Source organism: Crotalus tigris, unplaced genomic scaffold (genome assembly GCF_016545835.1).
Source record: "Crotalus tigris isolate CLP2741 ecotype Arizona unplaced genomic scaffold, ASM1654583v1 scf7180000017560.2302168, whole genome shotgun sequence".
NCBI classification, from domain to species: Eukaryota; Metazoa; Chordata; class Lepidosauria; order Squamata; family Viperidae; genus Crotalus; species Crotalus tigris.
In genome coordinates this window covers 271256-290725 of record NW_024096474.1, presented here as the reverse complement: position 1 = coordinate 290725, position 19470 = coordinate 271256, and the positions used below count along the sequence as shown (strand labels likewise).

The window sequence follows — 19470 nt, the reverse complement described above, 5'->3', positions numbered from 1 at the left end:
ATGTCTTCAAAGAAAAACAAGAAAGTCCAGTTGCGTCCTGAAAGAGCATCTTTGGGACCACCTAGCTAAGATTCTTAGTGGAGAACAATGGCCAAATAAAATTACCAATAAAATTACAAGAATGGTGAGAATGCCGTACTGTCCAGCTCAAAGGCCCCGGGGCTTCTTGTGGGATGCTGTCTGCCCCAGGCTCCCTTCCCTCATTTACCTGCCAGTGAGTAAGAGACGCGCCCATTGTCCCCCGCATCGTGGTCTGTGGCACGCAGAGTGAATAGCTTCTGGTGACTCTGGTTCTCTGGCACGGCCAGAGAGTAAGCATCATTCTGGAAGATGGGGGCATGGTCATTCTCATCCACCACGAGGACACGCACGGTGGCCTTGGCCTGGCGGGGGGGCAGGCCCCCATCCTGCGCATATACTGCAGGGAGAAATAACATGCATGGTGCATGTTAGCCCCAATTCTTTCTCTGCCCCAGAATTCTGTGCTGGGTAACTCTGATGCTACACCAAAAGCAGCTTGTTTCTTGCAAGCCCCATAAACATTATGCAGATACGGCCTATTTGCATACATTAACCTATATTAGGGCACAATGATACGTGCAAATAGGCCTTTCTGCTGATTCTACAAGCCCTGGGAAAGAACATTCAGTGCCCTGAACCCCCAGGTATTTCTAAGCATACCTCTGAGTGCTGAGGCCTAGAAGCTTACTTTTTCAAAAAAATACAAGTAATGTGTCAATAGAAGAGAATATGAAGCTCAGGGTTGAATTGTGGAGTACTTGGTGCTCTCTGAGCTTGGTAGATTCCTTGCAGATGTTTCGTTAACCAGACTAGGTAACATCATTAGTTAAGTTTCCAGGAATTCCCCAGTAAGACGACACAGTGAAAGCTCCTTAATCTTACAACATACGGACAAACTCAACCAGAGTTTCACCTGGGAAACTGTGACCAGCTTAGACCCAGCCAAATCCAAAAACACTGAGAATTCCCGGAAGACCGGCATTCAGACAAATCAGCCATCTACAGATAAATAAACCACATTCAAACACCATTATGAAGGAAACAGACCAGAATTCATCCCTGCAGCAACCAACATCCAGTTAAACAAGAACTAACATCAAACCATCAAGCAGAAAACAATGCCCATCAAGGATCTACACCAAGCAGAAAACTGCACCCCAGCAACACTGGCAGGGCAAGCTGCAGTGTACAAGTAGGAAGCCAACCTCCTCCTCCTCCTCCTCCTCCCCCCTTGTACTGAAGATGTCACCATTAGCTATGGGAATCTGTAAGTCTGCAAGCAAACCAACAATCGCAGAGGGGCTCCAAAACAACACGGGAGAGGTCATTTTAGGTATTACTTCAATGTCCTGCGGTTAGAGCCCTGTGCACTGCAATGGGCAACTACCTTGGGTACCAGGGGGGAGGAGGATGGTTTATGTTCACTCAGACACTGTTTCGAGATCCCTTCATGGATGCTGCCACCACACTGTGGGTATCTGCTTATGTGCAAGGCAAAGATACGCATGGTGGAAAGCGAGCCCAGCACTGGGGAAAAGCAGCACTGAAAACGCCAATTGGAGCAGTTGCTGAGGAACCGCTACAATTTCCCCTCTAGCGCTGGGGAAATTAACCTGGCAAAGTGAGGTTTTGTGCACAAGGACCATCCAGAGCCAGGTGCTATCCTCCGTAGTCGCCTATGAATAACAAAAGGGCAGAGTCTGGCTTGCTCTAATTTTCACAAGACGTCTGTGGCCAAAAGAGGGGGCAGCCTGCTAATAGAGAAGAACCCAGTGAAGAGGACGCTGCCTCCTCCTCCCCTCCAGCCCCCTCCTGGCCTTCCTTCCAGCCATCCATTACCTGTGAGGAGGTGTTCAGCTCGCTCTTCGTGATCCAAGGGGCCTAGAGTGCTGATCAGGCCTGTGTGGGGGTCAATCGTGAAGTCGTCCCCAGCAATGCCGCCATAAGTCACCTGGCCATTGGTCCCTGTGCAGGAAAGGGGAAAGGGTCTTCTTTTTCCAGGCTCGTGGGAACCCTCATAATCACAGAGCTGTCTCTCCACCACTGCACAGATCAGCTGACTGAAAGGCAAGGAGGACTACCAACCCTCTTCAGAGGTGGAAAGGGGCTTTGCCCAGACTCATGGCTTGGCCTTTTGCATTTCCCGTTTAAGCCGAGACCATTCAAGACGATATGGCCATCCCTCTGGAGGACCAGTCTTGGCAGCGGGACCTAGGCCTGACAGGGAGTCTGGTGAGGAGGGAGGGGGAAAGTCTCATCGGTCACTGGAGGATGGATCTCCTCGCTGGATCGCTCGGTCTCCCTGCAGAGCACAGGGGACCCTGTTACAGATGCTGACAGGCTCAAGACCAAATCCAACACTTTGCTTTGGATGTTGTAGCTGTCCATCTGAAGGAGGTCCCCTGGACAGCAGGTGTGCCTGCAGCTTCCCCCAGGGGCATATAGGGGTCTCGGAGCCAAGGAAAAGCCCAGCTGGGCAAGGAGGGTGGCTCTGCTACCTGGCCAAGGTCTTTCCCGTCTCCCAGGGCAGAGGAGATTCCTACCAAGGTCCTGGTCAGTGGCATGGAGTTGCAGCACTGGAATGCCGGCAGGAAGGTTTTCGGCCACCTGGCCTTCATAGACGCTCTTCTCAAAGGTTGGTGTTTCATCGTTCACATCCAGCACTTGCACTAACAGGAGCTGTGTGGCACTGTGCCGTGGGGATCCGTGGTCTGTGGCCACCACTGTCAAGTTGTGCTGAGATACTTCTTCCCGGTCCAGAGCCCGCACAATGGACAACGCCCCTAAGAAAAGAGCAAGAGGGAACAAAGCAGGGCAGCTTGTTCTGCACATCTGGGTAGAAGTTGTGTCCCATGAAGCAGGCAGATGGAGAGAGACTGACAGCGGAAGGGGCCTTGGCTGGCATGTCTGTCCCTTGGCAGCCCTCGCCAGCACTTGGCAATGGGTTCAGATTGTAAGTGCTGAACTAGCCAGCATGGTGGGGTAGGACACTTCACCTGGTGAGGTCATAATTATGTTCTGGATGCACTGAGATGATCTGGGGGAAGTTGAGGTGGTTTCCCAAAAGCTCTCACAGCTGGCAGGCTATTCTCAAAGGTGAGAACCCCACCCTGGCATGGACCATTTGCTTAAAGGCTGCTCCCCGAGACTGGCCCTGGGGAATACACACTCCGCCTTTTCTGCCTCCTTCGGCTGCCTACCTGTGCTGGGATTGAGGTAGAATCGCCCGTCAGGGTTCCCTGCTCGCAACAAGTAACTGACTCGCCCGTTCTCTCCCATATCCTGGTCTCTGGCCACCACCTGCAGCACCAGAAAGCCTGTGGGCTGATCCTCAGGAACATCAACTCTTGGTGGAGAAAGGAACTCAGGCGCATTGTCGTTCTCATCCATGATGAAGATGTGAGCGGTCACAGCTGCCGAGTGGCGCTGGCTGACATTGTGGGCTTGGTCTGTGGCCATGACAGCCAGCAAGAAGGCAGACTGGCTCTCTCGGTCTAGAGGGGCCTGCAGGCTCAGCTCCCCCGTGAGGGCATCCAGCTGGAAGACGGGGTGCAGGGTGTCCTGCCGCAGGAGGCTATAGTGCAGCTGGCTGTTGGGACCGGGACCATCGCCATCCAGAGCCTGGAAGGTGTAGAAGGCAAGGCCCGGTGTAGCGGTTTCTGACACCACCACTGTGACGGGATCCTGAGGCCAAATGGGGCCATGGTCATTGCTATCCTGTACGTGGATCTCAACCAGGAGCAGGTGCTGGCTGGGGTAACCATGCCATGAGTCTTCCACGCTCACGTGCAAGGTATGCCGCCTCTCTGCTTCGTAGTCCAGCTCTTGCACCAGGTAGATCTCGCCCGTGCTGGCGTCCACGATAAAGACGCCGTCTCCATTGCTGCCCCCCACCAGCATGTAGATTACTTGCCCACGGGGTTCTAGGGGAGCCACCGAGCCAATGCTGGAGCCAGGTGGCAGGCCCTCCATGGCATAGAAGGTCAGCACGGTTGTTTCGGGGCGGGTGAGGGCATGGCTGGAAGATACCACCTATGGATAGAGGAAGGGGAGGGACAGCATTTAGGGAGGAGGGGGAGAAGCTTCTGAGTGAGGAGCGGAGGGCTGGCAGGTTCCCAGGAAGCTCTGCATGTACCTGAATGCGCAGTGTGGCAGCTGTGCTCCTGGGAATGACGCCTCGGTCACTTGCAGTGACAGTGAACAGATATTCTCCCTGGTCAGCTTGCTGCAAGGGGGTGGCCGTGCGCAGCTCCCCCGTAGCCATGTGCAGTGAGAAGTGTTCTGCCCAGGCACCTGCCAGGGAAGGAAGGAAGGAAGGAAGGAAGGAAGGAAGGAAGGAAGGAAGGAAGGAAGGAAGGAAGGAAGGAAGGAAGGAAGGAAGGAAGGAAGGAAGGAAGGAAATGTGGCCATCTGGAGAAGCCAAGCAGGGGAAGAAATGGCTGGCCTTGGCCTCTCCTTCAGGAAGGTAAAACCAAGCGGCCGAGCCAAAGACCCTGTTCCATGCCAGCCCTCTTGAACCAGATGGGGTGCTTCAAAGGCCCAGTCCGAAACGATCCCCGGCTTTCCCTTTCCTGGTCCAGGGTCCTGGCCAGGACAAACGTGGCCATCGCCTGCAGCTCATGGACACAAGGAGGCTGTGAGAGAGCCAAAAGGGCATCCCAGCTACGAGACCACCCTGGCTGATGGCTGCCAATGTGCCTCTGTACCCTCCATGCCTTTTAGCGGACCGTCTTTCCTTTCCTACTCAGGAAGGGCTCTTCTGAGGAGGGGAAGGAGACTGGGGCAAGCCCTGCTCTCTTTTGAAGGGCTTACTCCTGCAGTTGTCATAGGGACACCGTAGGGATTTTATAATATTTTACAGAGCTTCAGTTCTACACTTCAGCTGTCCATACTTTCCTCTTACAGCTCTCCCTTTTGCATACAACTTTTACAGCAAGAGCCCTGACTGACCTCACCTGGTGGTCAGCACAGCTTGCCCTATGAAAGGGCCTCGCACATCTTTTTGCCTGTGGGCTGCACACCACAGTGAGTTCTGACAAACCTCAATCCTTGGGGGGGGGGGAATAGGATAACTCTGCCGAGCACCCTAGAGGAACTGGGGCCAAACGGAGAGAGAGGCTTGAACAGGTGGAACCTCCCTTTTGTGTCCCCCTGCTCATCCCATCCACATCTTTGAGTACAAGGACCAAGAGTGACCTCTGAGCCTTAGGTCATTGGGTAGAGGCGTGCAGCCAGCCAATTGGCCTGATGGACAAAGCAAGAGCCAGAGATGCTTCTGCCTGGTCCTCCATATGTTCCCTCAGTCAGGATCAGGCCAAGAAGTGAGGAAGGAGGGAGAGCAGAGAGACATGCTGGCTGCCTTTCGTGTGCGCAGTTGCTGCCTTACTTGTTTTCCTGTATTTCCCTTCTGATCATAAACATTTTATTTTGAGAAGTTTGATTTAAAAAAGGGATCTCTCATTAAAACCCCTCTCCCAGCGCCTTCATCCTGACAACCAGGATCAGGTCTGTTTGCTTCTCAATTGCTACAGCTGCAATTCCAAAACTGCCCCCCATCTTTCTGAGAAGCGGGACTGAAGGGAAGGGAGCGAGGAGACAGCTGGTGGCAGCTCACCTCTTGGCCCTGGAAGAAGGACTCTGCTTAGAGAGGTCACATCTCATTTCACCCTGCCTGTCCATCATTGGGACCGAATCTCCAGGCAGCCAATGGGCAGCTTTCCGTCCCAAAGCCTCCACCTGCAGGCCTTTCTTCATCCACAGGGAAGTACTTCCCCTACTTCCAGACAGATTGATCCACCTGCTTCTCACCCACCCAAGTAGCCATCTTCAACAAGCGTGACGCAGAAAAGGCTATGGTAAGGGAACAGGAATTGGTTCCCTTACTTCCGGTTCCATCGGCTGGAGGCCGGTTCAGTGCCTGGGGCTCACAGTGACGGGGAAGACTGCTTGAGATAGGAGGCTCACTGGGGCTCCTCACCTGACAGCATGTAGAAGACGGTTCCATTCTCACCCTTATCTGGGTCCTTGGCCTGCAATGCGGCCACCAACAGCCCAGTTGGCTTATCTTCCAGAACCTGATGGGCAGAAAGCCAGGAAGTGGGGAGCTGGAACTGACCACTGACTCCTCTTCATACCCTCCTGGCCACTGAGACAGCTTCCCAGCTCTGCATACTCAGAGACGTGACGTGTCAGTGTGCAAGGAAGCCCACCTGCTCTTCAGTGCTTCTAAAGAAGCTATGATGGCTTTGCCTGGCAGCCAGCCCAACTGCCAGGACTCTCTCTCCCTGTCCCCGAGAGAGCCTGAGCCCCTGCTCAGAAATGACCCACCCAGCTCCCTGACCTGCAGGAGAAATTCACGTCCCTCAGCCACGTGTAGGAAGGTCGGCGCATTGTCATTCTCGTCCAGCACAGTGACGTAGATTGTGCCTGTGGTGCTGCGGGGCGGTGTCCCCCCATCTTGTACCACGACTTGCAACTGATAGCTGCTTTGCTGCTCCCGGTCGAGGCTCTTTCGAATGCTCAACTCACCTGCAAACAAAGCATGTGGACAGAGTCTTTCAGGCTGATGTGCTTGTGCAGGAAGGCCACACTTGTATAAAGACACTCCTCAGGGGGAACATCCAGGTTTCGCTCTCTCCCCCCCCCCCCAAGTCCTCTCACCAGTCTGGGTGTGGATGAGGAAATGGCCCTCATGTGGCACCAGGCGGAAGGTCAGGCGGCTGTTGGACCCAGCATCCAAGTCAGTGGCTATCACACGGCCCACACTGCTGCCAGCGGGCCGGTTCTCCACCACCGTGAAGAAGTAGCGCTCCTCGCTCAGACGAGGACTGTTGTCATTCTCATCCGTGACGGTGACCCGGACTGTGCTGGTCCCTGTCTGGCGCCCTTCACCCTCTCCAGCTACAGCCAAGACAGTCAGTACATACAGCTCCTGCACCTCCCGATCAAGAGTCCGGCGCACATGTAGCCACCCTGTGTCAGGTGCAATCCCAAAGCTGGTCGCATCACCATCTGCACGCAGATGGTAGGCAAGGAGGGCGTTGTGTTCCTGGGCCAGAGCCCTCACTTGCAAAAAATGGGTGCCCACTGGCACCCCCTCCCGCACCTCTACTCTGTAGGTGAGAGTATCAAAGAGGGGACCCAGCTGGTCTTCAGCCTGCATGTGGACTAGGAGGGTGAATGTGGCACTGAGCCGCGGGGTCCCGCCGTCCTGTGCCAGAATGAGCAGCTTGTAAGGGCTGAGGCTTTCCTGAGGAAGAGCCCCCATCAGCCGCACCTTCCCTGACAGACGTTCTACACCGAAAGCAGCCATTCCACGGGAGGCCAGCTCAAAGTGGACTTGTCCGTTGGCTCCGCTGTCAGGGTCCTCAGCCTGCACGGTATAGACAATGGTGCCCAGGGCTGCTCCCTCTGGCAGCGACACAGAATCGGAGGACAAGGGGAAGTGGGGGGGATTGTCATTGATGTCAGAAACAGTGATCTGCACCCGGGCACTGCTGTACGCGGGCGGGGAGCCGCTGCGGGCCTGGACCTCCAGGGTCAGAATGGACTGCGCTTCATGGTCCAGGGCCAGGTTGGTGTGCAGCTGCCCTGAGCTGGGGTCAATGGAGAAATGGCCTTGTGGGTCCCCCGCAGAAATGGAGTAAAACACACTGTCCGTTTGGCCTGGAGAGATGAACAGGGTCAGCAATGACGAAGGTCGCAGTGCCCAAACTCTCCACATCCCGCCCTTGATCTCCCTCCCTCCCTCCCTCCCTCCCTCCCTCCCTGAAAGGTCTCAGTTCATGATGCTTCTTCCTTTCCTTTGGGGAGACTTTGGGAGCTGACCTGGACCACATCTGAACAGACATGGCACCAAGTGCATACATTAAATAGAAGGAGCAGCTCTGGAAGCCTGGGCCAGGCAGGACTTTGGCACAGAGGGAATCGCTTCCCACAGGTCGGAGCACCTGCTTGGAAGCAGAGGAAGGGAGCAGCTGCCAGGACCCCGTTTGCCAGGTCCATCCCACTGATATGAGGAAATTTGGTAAACTGTGGGGGCTTTCTGCTTCCTCAATGGACCTGCCCCTGTACTCTGGGCAAGAGGGGGCAACCTATGTATGGTCACTAAACAAGGTGCAGAAGCAGTACCTGGAGCATTGTGTGCATGGATGGATCCCACGCTACTGCCCGGCCGGGTATTCTCTGGGACTGTGAAGTAATACTGGGCCCGCTCAAAGCTCGGAGGGGAGACGGTGCCCGCCACAATGCTGATGTTGATCTGAGCAGTTGGCTGAGCTGCCAGGCCTCCGCCATCTTCAGCCTCTACCTCCAGCTGCACCAAGAGGTTGGCCTTGCCAGTGAGCGGCCTCCGCAACGAGATGACACCTGTATAATGAAGAAAGCCAAGCTGTAAGGATGGGACCAGATCCAGGCTCCCTTGCAAGAAGGGTTTGCAGCCCACCATGCCAGAGAGCCTGCAAGAGGTTTCCCCTCCCTGTCATGCGGTACCAGTATCAGGGTTGATGGCAAAAACGGTCAACATGTTGCCATTGGCAATGCGGTAGGTCACTCGCCCGTGCAGGCCCTCATCCTTATCCTGAGCAGTGACTCGCAGAACAGCAGAACCCGGCTGGCTTTGGGTGCTGATGCTGGCAGCATACTCAAGGGGGTAGAATGCCGGTGCGTTGTCATTGACGTCTTCCAGAAAGACTTTCACGTAGGCCGTGGAGCTGAGCCCACCCTGAGAGAGAGGGAAGACCCTCTGGAAGAAGTGCCAAGAGCAGCCATGCTCCTGGCTGCATTGATGGCTGCCCGCCCAAGGAGGCCTCCAGAAGCCTCGGACAGGGTGCCAGCTGATGCCTTCTGCCTTGGCACCGCAAAAGTGCTGAAGTGGCCAGCACTTTTTAGGGTTTCTGAGAGACCCTCCGTACACCCCTCCCTTCTAGTACCCAGCCAGGCCTTTCTGAGGCTCCTCGACTCCTTGTGGCTGCTCACCCCATCAATGGCTGTGACTGTGAAGTCATAGGTAGAAGGCCCCTCGTCCCGGTCCAGGCCTTGTGCAGTGCAGAGCTGGCCGGTCTCTTCCCCAAGAAGGAACGCAGAGGGACCCAGGCTGCCGAGCCCTGTGCCCAGGGCGTAAGAGACGCTTCCCAGGGAACCGCTATCTGCATCGGTGGCCATGATCTGTGGCAAAAGCGGAAGCACCACACTGACCCACCAGACAGAAAGATGCCAAGAGGTCAAGGGTCAGCTCCACCTTGCCAAATGACCCTTGCTGCAGCCCCCCACCCCCCACACTCCCTGGGCTCTGCTGGGACAATAGTCAGAGGATTGCAGGACTTCTCCCAAGCCAGGTCAGCCTCTGTACACACACACAGCTAGCAGTGGGGGGGGGTACATGAGGAGGGAGAGGGATTTTCCCCTCCAATACTGAGACGGCGGGAAAAGGAGTGGCTCCTTCAACGAGGACCTTCAGGATGCCAGCAGCCAGGCGGATGACTGCCAGGGACTACTGCCCCTTTGCTAACGGGGATGCACACACCCTTCCCCACTGGGTACAGACCACCCGGAAGCGGCCAGGTGCCAGGAATTCTAGCATCTAGCATCTGAGGGAGAAGCTCAACCAATCCACTCACACATCTGCCACGGGGGGGGGGCAGGCTGCTGATCCTGCTCTGTCCCCTCATCCCCCCACTCTGGCCTTTCCTTTCATCTTCTACCCACACTGGAAGGGGGTTTCTGCCCATCAGGACGAGAGCCCACAAGCGGTGGCCAGCAGACATGAAGGCGGCTACAAGAAGGGGTACCAGACCCAAACGGGACAGGGAATTGGCAGGGGAGTCTCCAGCTGACTTTTGTCTTAAAGAAGGACCTGATGTGGCTAGTTCTGGAATGGGAGACCTCCAGAAAACCCTGGACAGACTCAGTTCCCCAAGACAAACTCAGTCCCTTGCTTAAAAAACGGTGGAGTGCGCAGCCTCTGCTGGGAGGGGAAGGGGGGGAGCAGGAGGGATGGGGAGACGAAGTTGCAACAGGACCTCTTCTGTGGGCTGAGGGCAGGCCTGCTTCAGTACGGGGGGGGGAAGAGAAGCTGGAGCCCCCCCCCACCCCCCGCGGGAGGTTTGAGGTAGAAAGTCTCCTGTCTGGGGAGCCACAAGCTCACCCCACTTTTGCCACACAGTGGTTTGTTCACAGGCCTTGGAGGGCCCAGACTGGACTCCCCATCCCACTAAGTAATGCCCCCCTGAGGGCTGCTGGTTGGGGCCCTCTTGGGGAAAAGGACCCCTTTTAGATTTTCAAGGCCTGATTGGAGGGGAAGGCCATTGGCCGGAGGTGACCCTCTGGCACTCACAACTGCTGGATGGGCAGAAGAGGGTAGGTGGCTGCTTGGGGCAGGGGGAGAAGGGAGGAAAGGAACAAGAAAGCCGGGGCCAGCCCCTTCCGGGCCCTGCTCGCCTGAGTTCATCAGGGAAGGGCCTCACCACGGGGCCTCTCTCTTCTCCTGCAGGGCTTCCCATTGCCTTGGTCACCCTCCGGTCCCAGGCCTGCCAGTGGTAGGCCCCTTATGCCACGGAGGTCCTGGGAATGGTGACCCCCAGGGTGGCCTCTGCGCCTTGCCCCATTGCTAGCCTCAGCTGTTAGGGCTGCCCCTGCAACTTGAAGGACTCGCAGCTGCCCTTACAGCAGAACACACACACACCCGCCCCAAGGCTGTTCTGCGCATGGAGGGCAGGGTGTTTATGCTGGGGGGGGGGGGGAGCCAGAGGAAAGTCTTGACCTAGTGCGCCTGTGCGGACCGGAAGAACAGTCAAGCTGAGCCAAAAACTATTTTTCTTTTTTCATTTTCATGGGATGCATACATTTTAAAACTCCCAAGTTTTTCTCTAGGCCTGCTGGTAAATAGTTCTCAGCTTCGGTTACCATCCCATCAACTTTTGTGATCCTGGGGTGCACAACAGGATGTTTTTCAGCTTTTACAGTAGCCTCTGGCAGGAAACCTCCAGATCTTTCAATGTTTCAAATTGCAGTAAAACCTACAGAAATCACTTGAACCGATTGCTCCGAGGGGAATTCTTCCTCTCCAAGCTCAGCCCATCCCTCCTCCTCCCCCCCTTCTCTCAGTTGGGCAAGAGCGACAGGCCCCCAACTACTTTCGGCAATAACCAGCCAAAGACGGCTTGTTTTACCAAAAGTTTTACTCCAGCAGCGATTCGTACCTTGCCTGCTTGCCTGGCCCATCCCATCCCCGAGGCCACGAATGGCAGGCTGCCCAAGAGGCCCCACTCGACAGATGTGCACAAAGCCACAGCTCCACATCTGGCTTTGGTTCAGGCGGAGAGCGGTAGGCGCACTGGCGCCAGTGTGGTCAGCAAGCCCACGCAGGCTCCCTGCTCAGCTTCTCGGGCAGCAGCCCTCCTTGGGCCTGGCACAGATGCTGAGTGGCTAAAAACAGCTGGGCTATTTCAGGAAGGGCTGGCTTCCAGCTTCAGGCTGTTGGCCTCAAGGGTCAGCCAGGAAGCGGATGGTCTGCATGGCTGGGTCAGGAAAGGAAGCTGCCCCGGGAGAAATGAAGGCGGCAGCAGCAGCAGCAGTCTCGGTGGTGGTGGTGGTGGTGGTGGTGGTGGTACTGCTGCTGGAGAGACGCCTCCCTTGCAGCAGCCAGCCGTGTGCCTGAAGGTCTCTTGACCAGAAGCAATGCCGAGGAGGAGGAGGAGGAGGAGGAGGAGGAGGAGGAGGAGGAGGAGGACGTTCTAATCTGACCAGGTCCAGACTCTCTGCAGGGGAGCCCGTTTCATTCAGCAAAGAGGATTAGCAGCACAACTCTTAATGCAACCCCCTCCTGGGCTGGGCATGACCCCCGTACCCTGGCACCACAACCCCCCCCCCGTACCCTGGCACCACAGCAACAGCACTCTCATCAAAACAGCCAGAAGCCGCCGCAGGGAGGGGGGGAGATCAACTGGAGCCCAGCTTCTTTCTAAAGTGCTTCTTGGTTGTATTGGTTATCTGGATTCTTTCTCAGCTGCCTGTGTTTTAATTTGTATAACGTTCATTATTGTTTTTACTCTGTTTTGATTCTGTTTGCCACTCAGAGTCACTCACTGAGATGGCTGGCTATATAAATTGGATAATTAAATAAATATAAATCAGTAAAGAAACAAAGTCAATAAAGAAACTATAACCTTGAGAAATGGTTCAAAAATGTGAAGGGGGGGCATGCTATGCCAACTCAGCCAGTTGGATGCTTCTCGGGGTATGTGTGGAAATTTTGGGTGCTGTTTGGACTGTCCTCTTTTGGAGTCCTGCGTTCGGCTGTCTAGCTGGTCTCAGGAGTTTTATGGGTCTCCAGGGACACTGAGGTCTACCGGCCAGGGCTCTTTCCACAAAAGCTGGGCGTGCCATCGCGCTTCCATTCAAGAGGCACGGGGTGGGGGTGGCAGGGGGTTTCAGAATGGGCACAGGCATGTTGTTGTGGTGCCTCTCTGACACAAGAGTGTGTTTCCTTAGCAGATGAGCACAATGTGCACGCCACTCTTAAAGCCTGGCATCCGTTGCACGGCACAGCCCCATATTGCTCTAGCCTTGCATTGCCATCATGTAGTCAAGCGCCCTTATTTTGCTTGCTGTTTTCACCATTTGACTTAGTGGGAGTCTGTAAACTCTTTCAGGGAGAATTGGCAGAGGGGGCAGCTTCCTGCTGCAAAGGTGACTTCCCCCACCCCACCCCCAAACCAGGGTGCTCAATGTTGCAGGGAGGTAGGCTGGGAAAGATCAGTGCAGGCTCTCTGCCCCCCCTGCCCCCCTGAAGCGGGAGGGAAGAAGTTTCATCTACAGAGAGAGACAGCAAGCAGGCTGGACAGTGTCTTAAGGGGGGAGCTTCCCAATCAGAAGCGAGGCCCCAACAGGACTTCAGGGATGTTACCGAATTGTTTTTGACCCTTGAGTATTAATTTTAGGATTTAGGAGGGGTGTAATGCTGGGATTAGTACATTGGGGATGGTACATTTGTCCCTAGCAGTGGTGCTGTCCTTCTCAGCCTTCTTCCAGCCTTCCTGACCACTCGCTGGTTCTGCTGCTGATATCTGGGCACCTTGGCTGTGCAATTTTGGGGAACTGCAGGATTGCCAAAAGTTTGTTTGGGGTCACTGCCCTGCTTGCTTTCTCAGGCAGATGCCGTTCTTGGCCACCAACCACATTCTGGGTTGTCTTATCACTGTGGCAGGTGCTCTTCACGGAGAATATTTTACCATCAAAAAAGCATATGCACATGCTACACAAATGCCACTCATAACTATGTGGCATACACCAAAAGCACACCCCACAAAACGTACACAGATACCTTTATCTCCTTTCAAATTTAAAAAAAAAACTAGAAAGGAAAGAGGTTCCCACAAATGCAGAAGGAAACCCATCATTTATCTGCTGTATTTTGCGGGGGGGGGGGGGGCTTGGACCCAGCCGGACCAATGATTGGATGAAGAAGCCAAGGTTGCTTCGTCATCTGCAAAAATGACTCTGGCTTGTTAAAGGAGATCCAGGGTTACAGCAGATTCAGTTCTGATTTTCACTTGTCAGGAACCAGCTTCACTAGGCTTTGTGCCACCGTGGCTCTGCTCTGGTGGCATCTTTCACCTGGGGGAAGGGGTCCTAGGAGTTAACAACACCCCATGGTGTCATTTAAGCCAAGATAAATGGGATCAGCGACACTCATGTCTGGTGTTTATCCCACCCCACTGGTCATCAGTTGTAGCTGGGTCTCTGCCTAACAAGGGACTGGAGAGGGATTTACACAGGAAAGCCAAAAGGTCCTTCCTGTAACACCCACTCCACTCCAGAGGCAGAAGGAATCCCTCAAGAAGGGGGGGGAGAGAGACAGACAGAGACAGAGTGTTGCAGACAGAGAGAGGGGAGGGGAGGGGAGGAGAGAGGGGAAGGGAAGGGAAGGAAGGGGGAAGAGAGGGGAGGGGAGAGGAGGGGAGGGGAGAGGAACTGTTCCAGAGATCTGGCTCTGAAAAGCACAGGATTGGGGCCAGGAACTACATTCTTCTTGGGTACAAAGCAAAAGGAAACAAAAGAAACACATGGTACAGTCTACAATCGGAAAAACAAAAAGGTAAAACTGAGAAAGACCAAAGAAGGTTAAAATTAATGAACTCTATCTCGCATAGATAGAAGATGCTATTCTGGCAATTTTAGGACCAAAAACTGTGTGAAAATCAACACAGAACTGCCTGGCAAAAAGGCCAGCCAAATCTCAAAGATTCCTGAAACATTTGTGATCAAGGATGGACAATTATGCACACATCAACAGTGCCCCAAAGGCTGGAGGATACAACACTGATGCACTGCTGGCTCCACAGGAAGGAGGTTGCCCTACTATGGCCCTTTCCACCAGCAAGGCCTGGCAGGAGGGTCCTAGGCTGGGTTCCTGGGGCTGCCCGGATGGACCCAGAGGCAGAGGGCACAGAATCTTTCTCCAATGTCATGTCCCCACCTGCAGCCTTTAGATGCTGCTGCCTTAAGAGCACCAGCCTCTACGCTATAAGTCCCCGCTTCCACTGGGTCTGGCCTCTGTGGTGAACCATCCAAGTGGTGGCCACCACATCTGCTGGCAATGAATCTGCTGGCAATGAGACTGTTCCACTTATCCCAAAGCACAATATTCCTCTCTGGCCTAAAATAAGGTTATATATCCAAGGTCTGCTGGGGGGGGGGCTCCTAGGAAGCTGAGGAATGGCCAGGGAATCTCCACCTACGAGAACCAGCAGCCCAAAGCAGTCCAGCGGTTCTGAGCAGAGGCTGCGTTGAGAATGAGTTTCAGAAACAGCATCCAGAGTTCACCTCTGCATGTGCCAGCAAAGGCAGGAGGCATGAAGTGAGAAGCTGCCTTAACTACCCAAGAGCTTAACAAGGAAGCAATGCTTTCCCCCAAGATGGATTGCTCCTAACTGCATCCTGATCTTTGCTCACCTGGAGGAAGCAGGTGCCGGGGGAAACGTTCTCCTTCACGGAAATATTGTAGAAGTTACTTTCAAAGACAGGCTCGTTATCGTTGACATCCTGCAGGGTGACAAGGACCACTGTGGTAGAAGAGAGGGGGGGCTTGCCACGGTCTGTGGCCAGCACGGTCAGCCGAGGCTGCGGGTCAGTCTCATAATCCAAGGCAGAAGCAGTGGTGACGATGCCAGTGGCCGGATCAATGGCAAACCAGTGAGAGTGGGAGTGGTGGTTGTGCAGGATGCTGTAGCGGATCTCCCCGTTGGGCCCTTGGTCTTTGTCACGGGCGGTCACTTGCAGGACAAAGCTGCCTGGGTAAACCACCTCAGGGACACTCTGTTCATACTCCTGGACATCAAAGAGAGGAGGATTGTCATTGATATCCATCACCTGCAGCACAAAAGCTGATTCGGCCCGCAGGGGGGGAGTTCCAGCATCTGTGGCTGTGACTCGCAGCTCGTAAGAATCCCGTTCCTCGCGGTCCAGCATTTGATCCACACAGATCAAGTAGATGATATTGTCTTTGGTCGTGAGAGCAAATTTCCCCTCGCCCCCCTCTAAGGAGACGTTGACGTTGGCGTATTCTCCGTAGTCAGGATCAGAGACAGAAATGCGGGCCACAAACTGGCCAGGCTGTGCCCCTTCAGAGATGCGTGGGGAGCCATCCTCGCTGAGGAAGATAATTGTCATGGTGGGCTGGTTGTCATTGTAATCCCGGACCTGAATTGTAACAAAGGCGGTGGAAACTTCTGGGTGGATGGCCTTGTCCCGGGCCTGTACCACGAGCTCATGCACCTTCCGGAGCTCATAATCCAGTCCCTTGTTGAGCTTGATTACTCCCGTGGATGCATCTATGGTGAAAAACTGCTCCGGGTCACTCTGCCGGCGGTTGATCTCATACACCACTGCCCCATTGTCTCCCTCGTCGGCGTCCCAGGCAAAGACCTGGAGGATGCTGCTGCCGGGGAGCAGGTTCTCTGGGATCAGCGTATGATAGCGGCTCTGGTTGAAGGCTGGTGCATTGTCATTAATGTCTTGGACAGACACTTCCAATGTCATTTGGGAGCTCCTTGGAGGGGATCCGCCATCATAGGCCTCAAGAAGCAAGGTAAAGGTAGAGCGGGCCTCACGGTCTAGAATGCTGCTCACTACCAGCTCCGGGTGCAAGACCCCATTGGGTCCACGGCGCGTCTCCAGCTGGAAAGCCTGGCCCACGTTTCCCGCCTTGATTGCGTAGCCCTGTGTACCAAGCAGATCGCTGTCTGCGTCAAAGGCAGGATCCAGAGGGAAGCGGCTGCCGGTGTGTGTGCGCTCTGGGATGAGGAGGGCAGCCTGCTGCTTAGGAAAGGTGGGGGCGTGGTCATTGATATCATTGACCTGGATGTTGACTTCCACTGTGGCTCCATCTGGGGTGACAGCAATGAAACTGTAGTGGTCGCGGCTTTCATGATCCAGCACCCCTGCCGTCTTGATGATGCCAGAGTTCTCATCAATCTCAAGATCTGTGGCAACGCCGCTGCCCTCCTGGGCAGAGATGAAGTACATATAGCTGGTGGTGCCCGTGGGCAGGCCTGCACTGATGTCCCCAATGATGGTGCCTGCAGGCATCTCCTCATCGACCTGCAGGTCCAGAGTGCCTGGCAATGCCGTGCAGCGGCCCCCAAGCAGTGGCAGCAGCAGCAGCAACACAAGGGGAAGGGGCCCCATCCTCAGCTGCCCCAGGGAGCTCCTTTGGAGGGTGCCTGGGAAGAACTGCAGGGCCCACTTGGTGGGGCAAGCACCTTAATCCTGCAGGAGATGCAAAGAAAGCTGGTGAGGACCAGAGTTGACAGAGAGGAGGCTGAGGGCGCTTGGAGGGGCACAGCACGTGAGGTAATTGCTGATGGGCTAATGGGGGGAGCACCCTCCCCATTCATCACTCCTGCCTCCCCAAATCCTTTCCTGCTATCTACCCATCCTAGCTGAGGCAACTAATCTGCCAGGAGTGGCGCCTACTTAGGGAAGGTCTGTGGATCGGAGAGGAGGGGGGAGCTGCTTGAGTTCCCTTCTTCTCTGTAGGGAGTTAATTACCCTGAAGAGCCTTGTTAGGCGGGACAGAGCCAGGCGCTGTTTCAGGTAGCACTCTGTTCCCCTCCCCTCCCCTCCCAGATGCTTCAAAGGTGGGCGCTGAGCATTGGGGACGGGCGGGCTGCCTGTACTCCAGCTACACCGCCTGCTTTGCGCTCCAGCCGCAGGGCAGCAGGGCCCTTGGGGCGGCTCGTCCCGTCCAGCGAAAGTGGAGAGGGAGACCCCCTCGTCCCCCAGAGCTGCTGCCTGCTAGACTGCGGGAAGCCACAGAGCAGGAGTTCCCGCAGCTGCAAAGGCCCACCAGCCCTCGTGGGTCAGCCGGTGCTCCGGCGAACTCGCAAAGTCCCTCTGTGGGCGAGCAGGCGGGCGGGCGAGCGCTGGCCACGACCCCCTTTGTTTCGGCTTTCCTTGCGCTCGCGCGCTCGCGCGCGCCCCTCTCCCTTTGTCTGCGGCTCCCTGGCTCTGGCCCACCGCTCGCTCCCCCTGCCGTCGCTCCCTCTCACTGCAGGGCCGCGGGGGAGGGGAGGGAGGGAGGGAGCGGGGCTGGCTGCAGCCCCAGCAGCAGGGGCTGCCCCCGCCCCCTCCCTCACCGAGGCCCCGCCGCGGCTCGCAGTCCGGGCAAAGCTGGCTTAGCGGTCTGCGCGCCGAGAGCCGCGCGCCTGAGCTCATACTTGGCCGGGCTTGAAAGCGCCCCCGCCTGCCCGGGCAGGCGGAGGCTCCGGCCCGATGGAGGGCGCGCCCCTCCTGGATCGGCGGCTCAGCCGGGGAGGGAGCATGGCAGAGCAGGCACGCGCGGCCGCCGCAGGCAGGGGACAAGTCGGTTCCCGGCGGCAGTCTCGCCTGGGGCTCGTGCCTGTGGCCGGTGGGCAGCCGGGCCAGATCGGGAGGCGCGTCTCGGTCCTCACTCCTCCCGGCCGCGAGCCTTCGCGCGCCCGCACTCTTCCGAGTCCGGCCGGGAGCAGCAAGTCCTTCTTGCTCGGGGAGACCCGCGAAGCCCCCGCCCGCGGAACCACGAATCCTCTCCCCGGCCAGACCCGCGGCAGCCGAGGAGACTATCCGGCGGGAGGCAAAGAGCGCCGCCTCCCTTCAGGATGAAGCTCTGCCCGCAGCTTTGGGTACCCGACCTGGCGCTTCTCCCCTCCGTCGGGTGGGGAAATGGCGGCTTCGCCTCCGAACCCCGGGCTGGTCTTCGCGGCCGGAGCGCCGCCGCCCGTGCCCGCCCTCCCTGCCGCCGCCGCCGACCCGAGGGGGAGGCCAGGCGTGACCTCAGCGGCAGCAGGCGTGGAGGCGCCCAGTGCCACAGCTGCTTCCAATTTGCCCAGCGCCGATCGAGGGGGGGGGGCGTCGTGGAGGGAGGCGAACGAGAGCGGGCGAGGCGGCTCCAGCCGGGCCTGTGAAACGTGAGCCGCCCGCCCGTCCCTGGCGGAGCCCCCGCGAGCGGCGCTGCGCTTCCGATAGCCGGATCCGACGACAGGGCACAATCAGGCTGCCGGGACGGCCGAGGCCGAAGGACACGGAGCGGGAGGAGGAGCGCAGAGCCCGAGGGCGATGCTGCTCCCCTCGCGACCTCTCCCCCGCCTACGCCCCCCCTCGCGTCCCCAGGAGGGCTCCGCCGCTGCTTTCCGTCCCCGCCCGGCTGCAAGGCAACCCGAGCGAGGAGCGAGAGGCGGATTGCTGCGGAAACGTCCGGGCATCCCGATCACCTACGTCCATCGTCTTTGCTGGCCATCCGCCTGGCGCTCCACTTCTAGTCGGTGACGCAGTCCCGTGGCGAGTAGAGGCCGCCGCCGCCTGATGCCTGTTCGCCTGGGCAGAAGCTGAAGTCGGACTGGGTGGGAGAACCGTGGAGCGAGCGGCGAGAGCGCGAGCGAGCGAGCGGGGCTCCAGTGAAACCCGAGCCACGCTGCCCGGCCCTTCTTTCGCCGTGGCGCCGCGCCCCCTTCTCTCCCCCCCCCCCAGCCAGTTCCCACCCCTCAACTCCTCAGCGGAAAAGCGAGGCTGGGCGGCGGAGCCAGGGAGCTGCTACGGGGCCCATCTGGAGCCCGAGACTCGTACCCCCCCCGCCGCTTGCTCCCCTCAGAGTGGAGGGGTGAAAAAACCACACGCCATCGTATGTTCGGACAGCTCCTTCGGTCCGGTCACTCCTCGCCTGCTCCGGTTGGCGGCGTTTGAATGAAGAAGCTGCCCGCTAGTTGTTGGGAGGAGGTTGGGCAGCCGACCGGGGTTGGTCCGATGGGGGAAGGAACCTCGAGCCCGGCCCGGCCCCATTTTTGCCAGTAGTGTGTAGTTGTGAGTTCCGAGCACCAGAAAAGAACTGGCTAGTTGTGCTGCCTATTTCAAGGGGGAGGCTTCGCCTCCAGATGTTACTTCTTTCCTTTTTCATCGCACAGGGTGTTTGCAGCC

At 56.9% G+C, this 19470-nt stretch overlaps 1 protein-coding gene across 2 annotated transcripts in view; it reads right to left on the bottom strand.

Annotated features, from left to right (window-relative positions):
- Positions 1-19022, bottom strand: part of DCHS1 (dachsous cadherin-related 1) — a 30923-nt gene extending 11901 nt beyond the window's left edge. The window contains exons 1-13 of one of the 2 annotated variants that reach the window (XM_039347914.1): positions 18775-19022; positions 14974-16788; positions 8998-9186; positions 8512-8743; positions 8152-8388; positions 6682-7686; positions 6362-6549; positions 5999-6095; positions 4157-4314; positions 3222-4053; positions 2565-2804; positions 1861-1986; positions 209-418 (exon numbers count right to left, since the gene is read on the bottom strand). In XM_039347914.1, the coding sequence (XP_039203848.1) occupies positions 209-418; positions 1861-1986; positions 2565-2804; positions 3222-4053; positions 4157-4314; positions 5999-6095; positions 6362-6549; positions 6682-7686; positions 8152-8388; positions 8512-8743; positions 8998-9186; positions 14974-16707 (5248 nt within the window). In that variant the 5' untranslated portion in view covers positions 16708-16788; positions 18775-19022. The other variant, XM_039347923.1, reaches the window with a different exon arrangement.
- Positions 19023-19470: the final 448 nt, after the last annotated feature.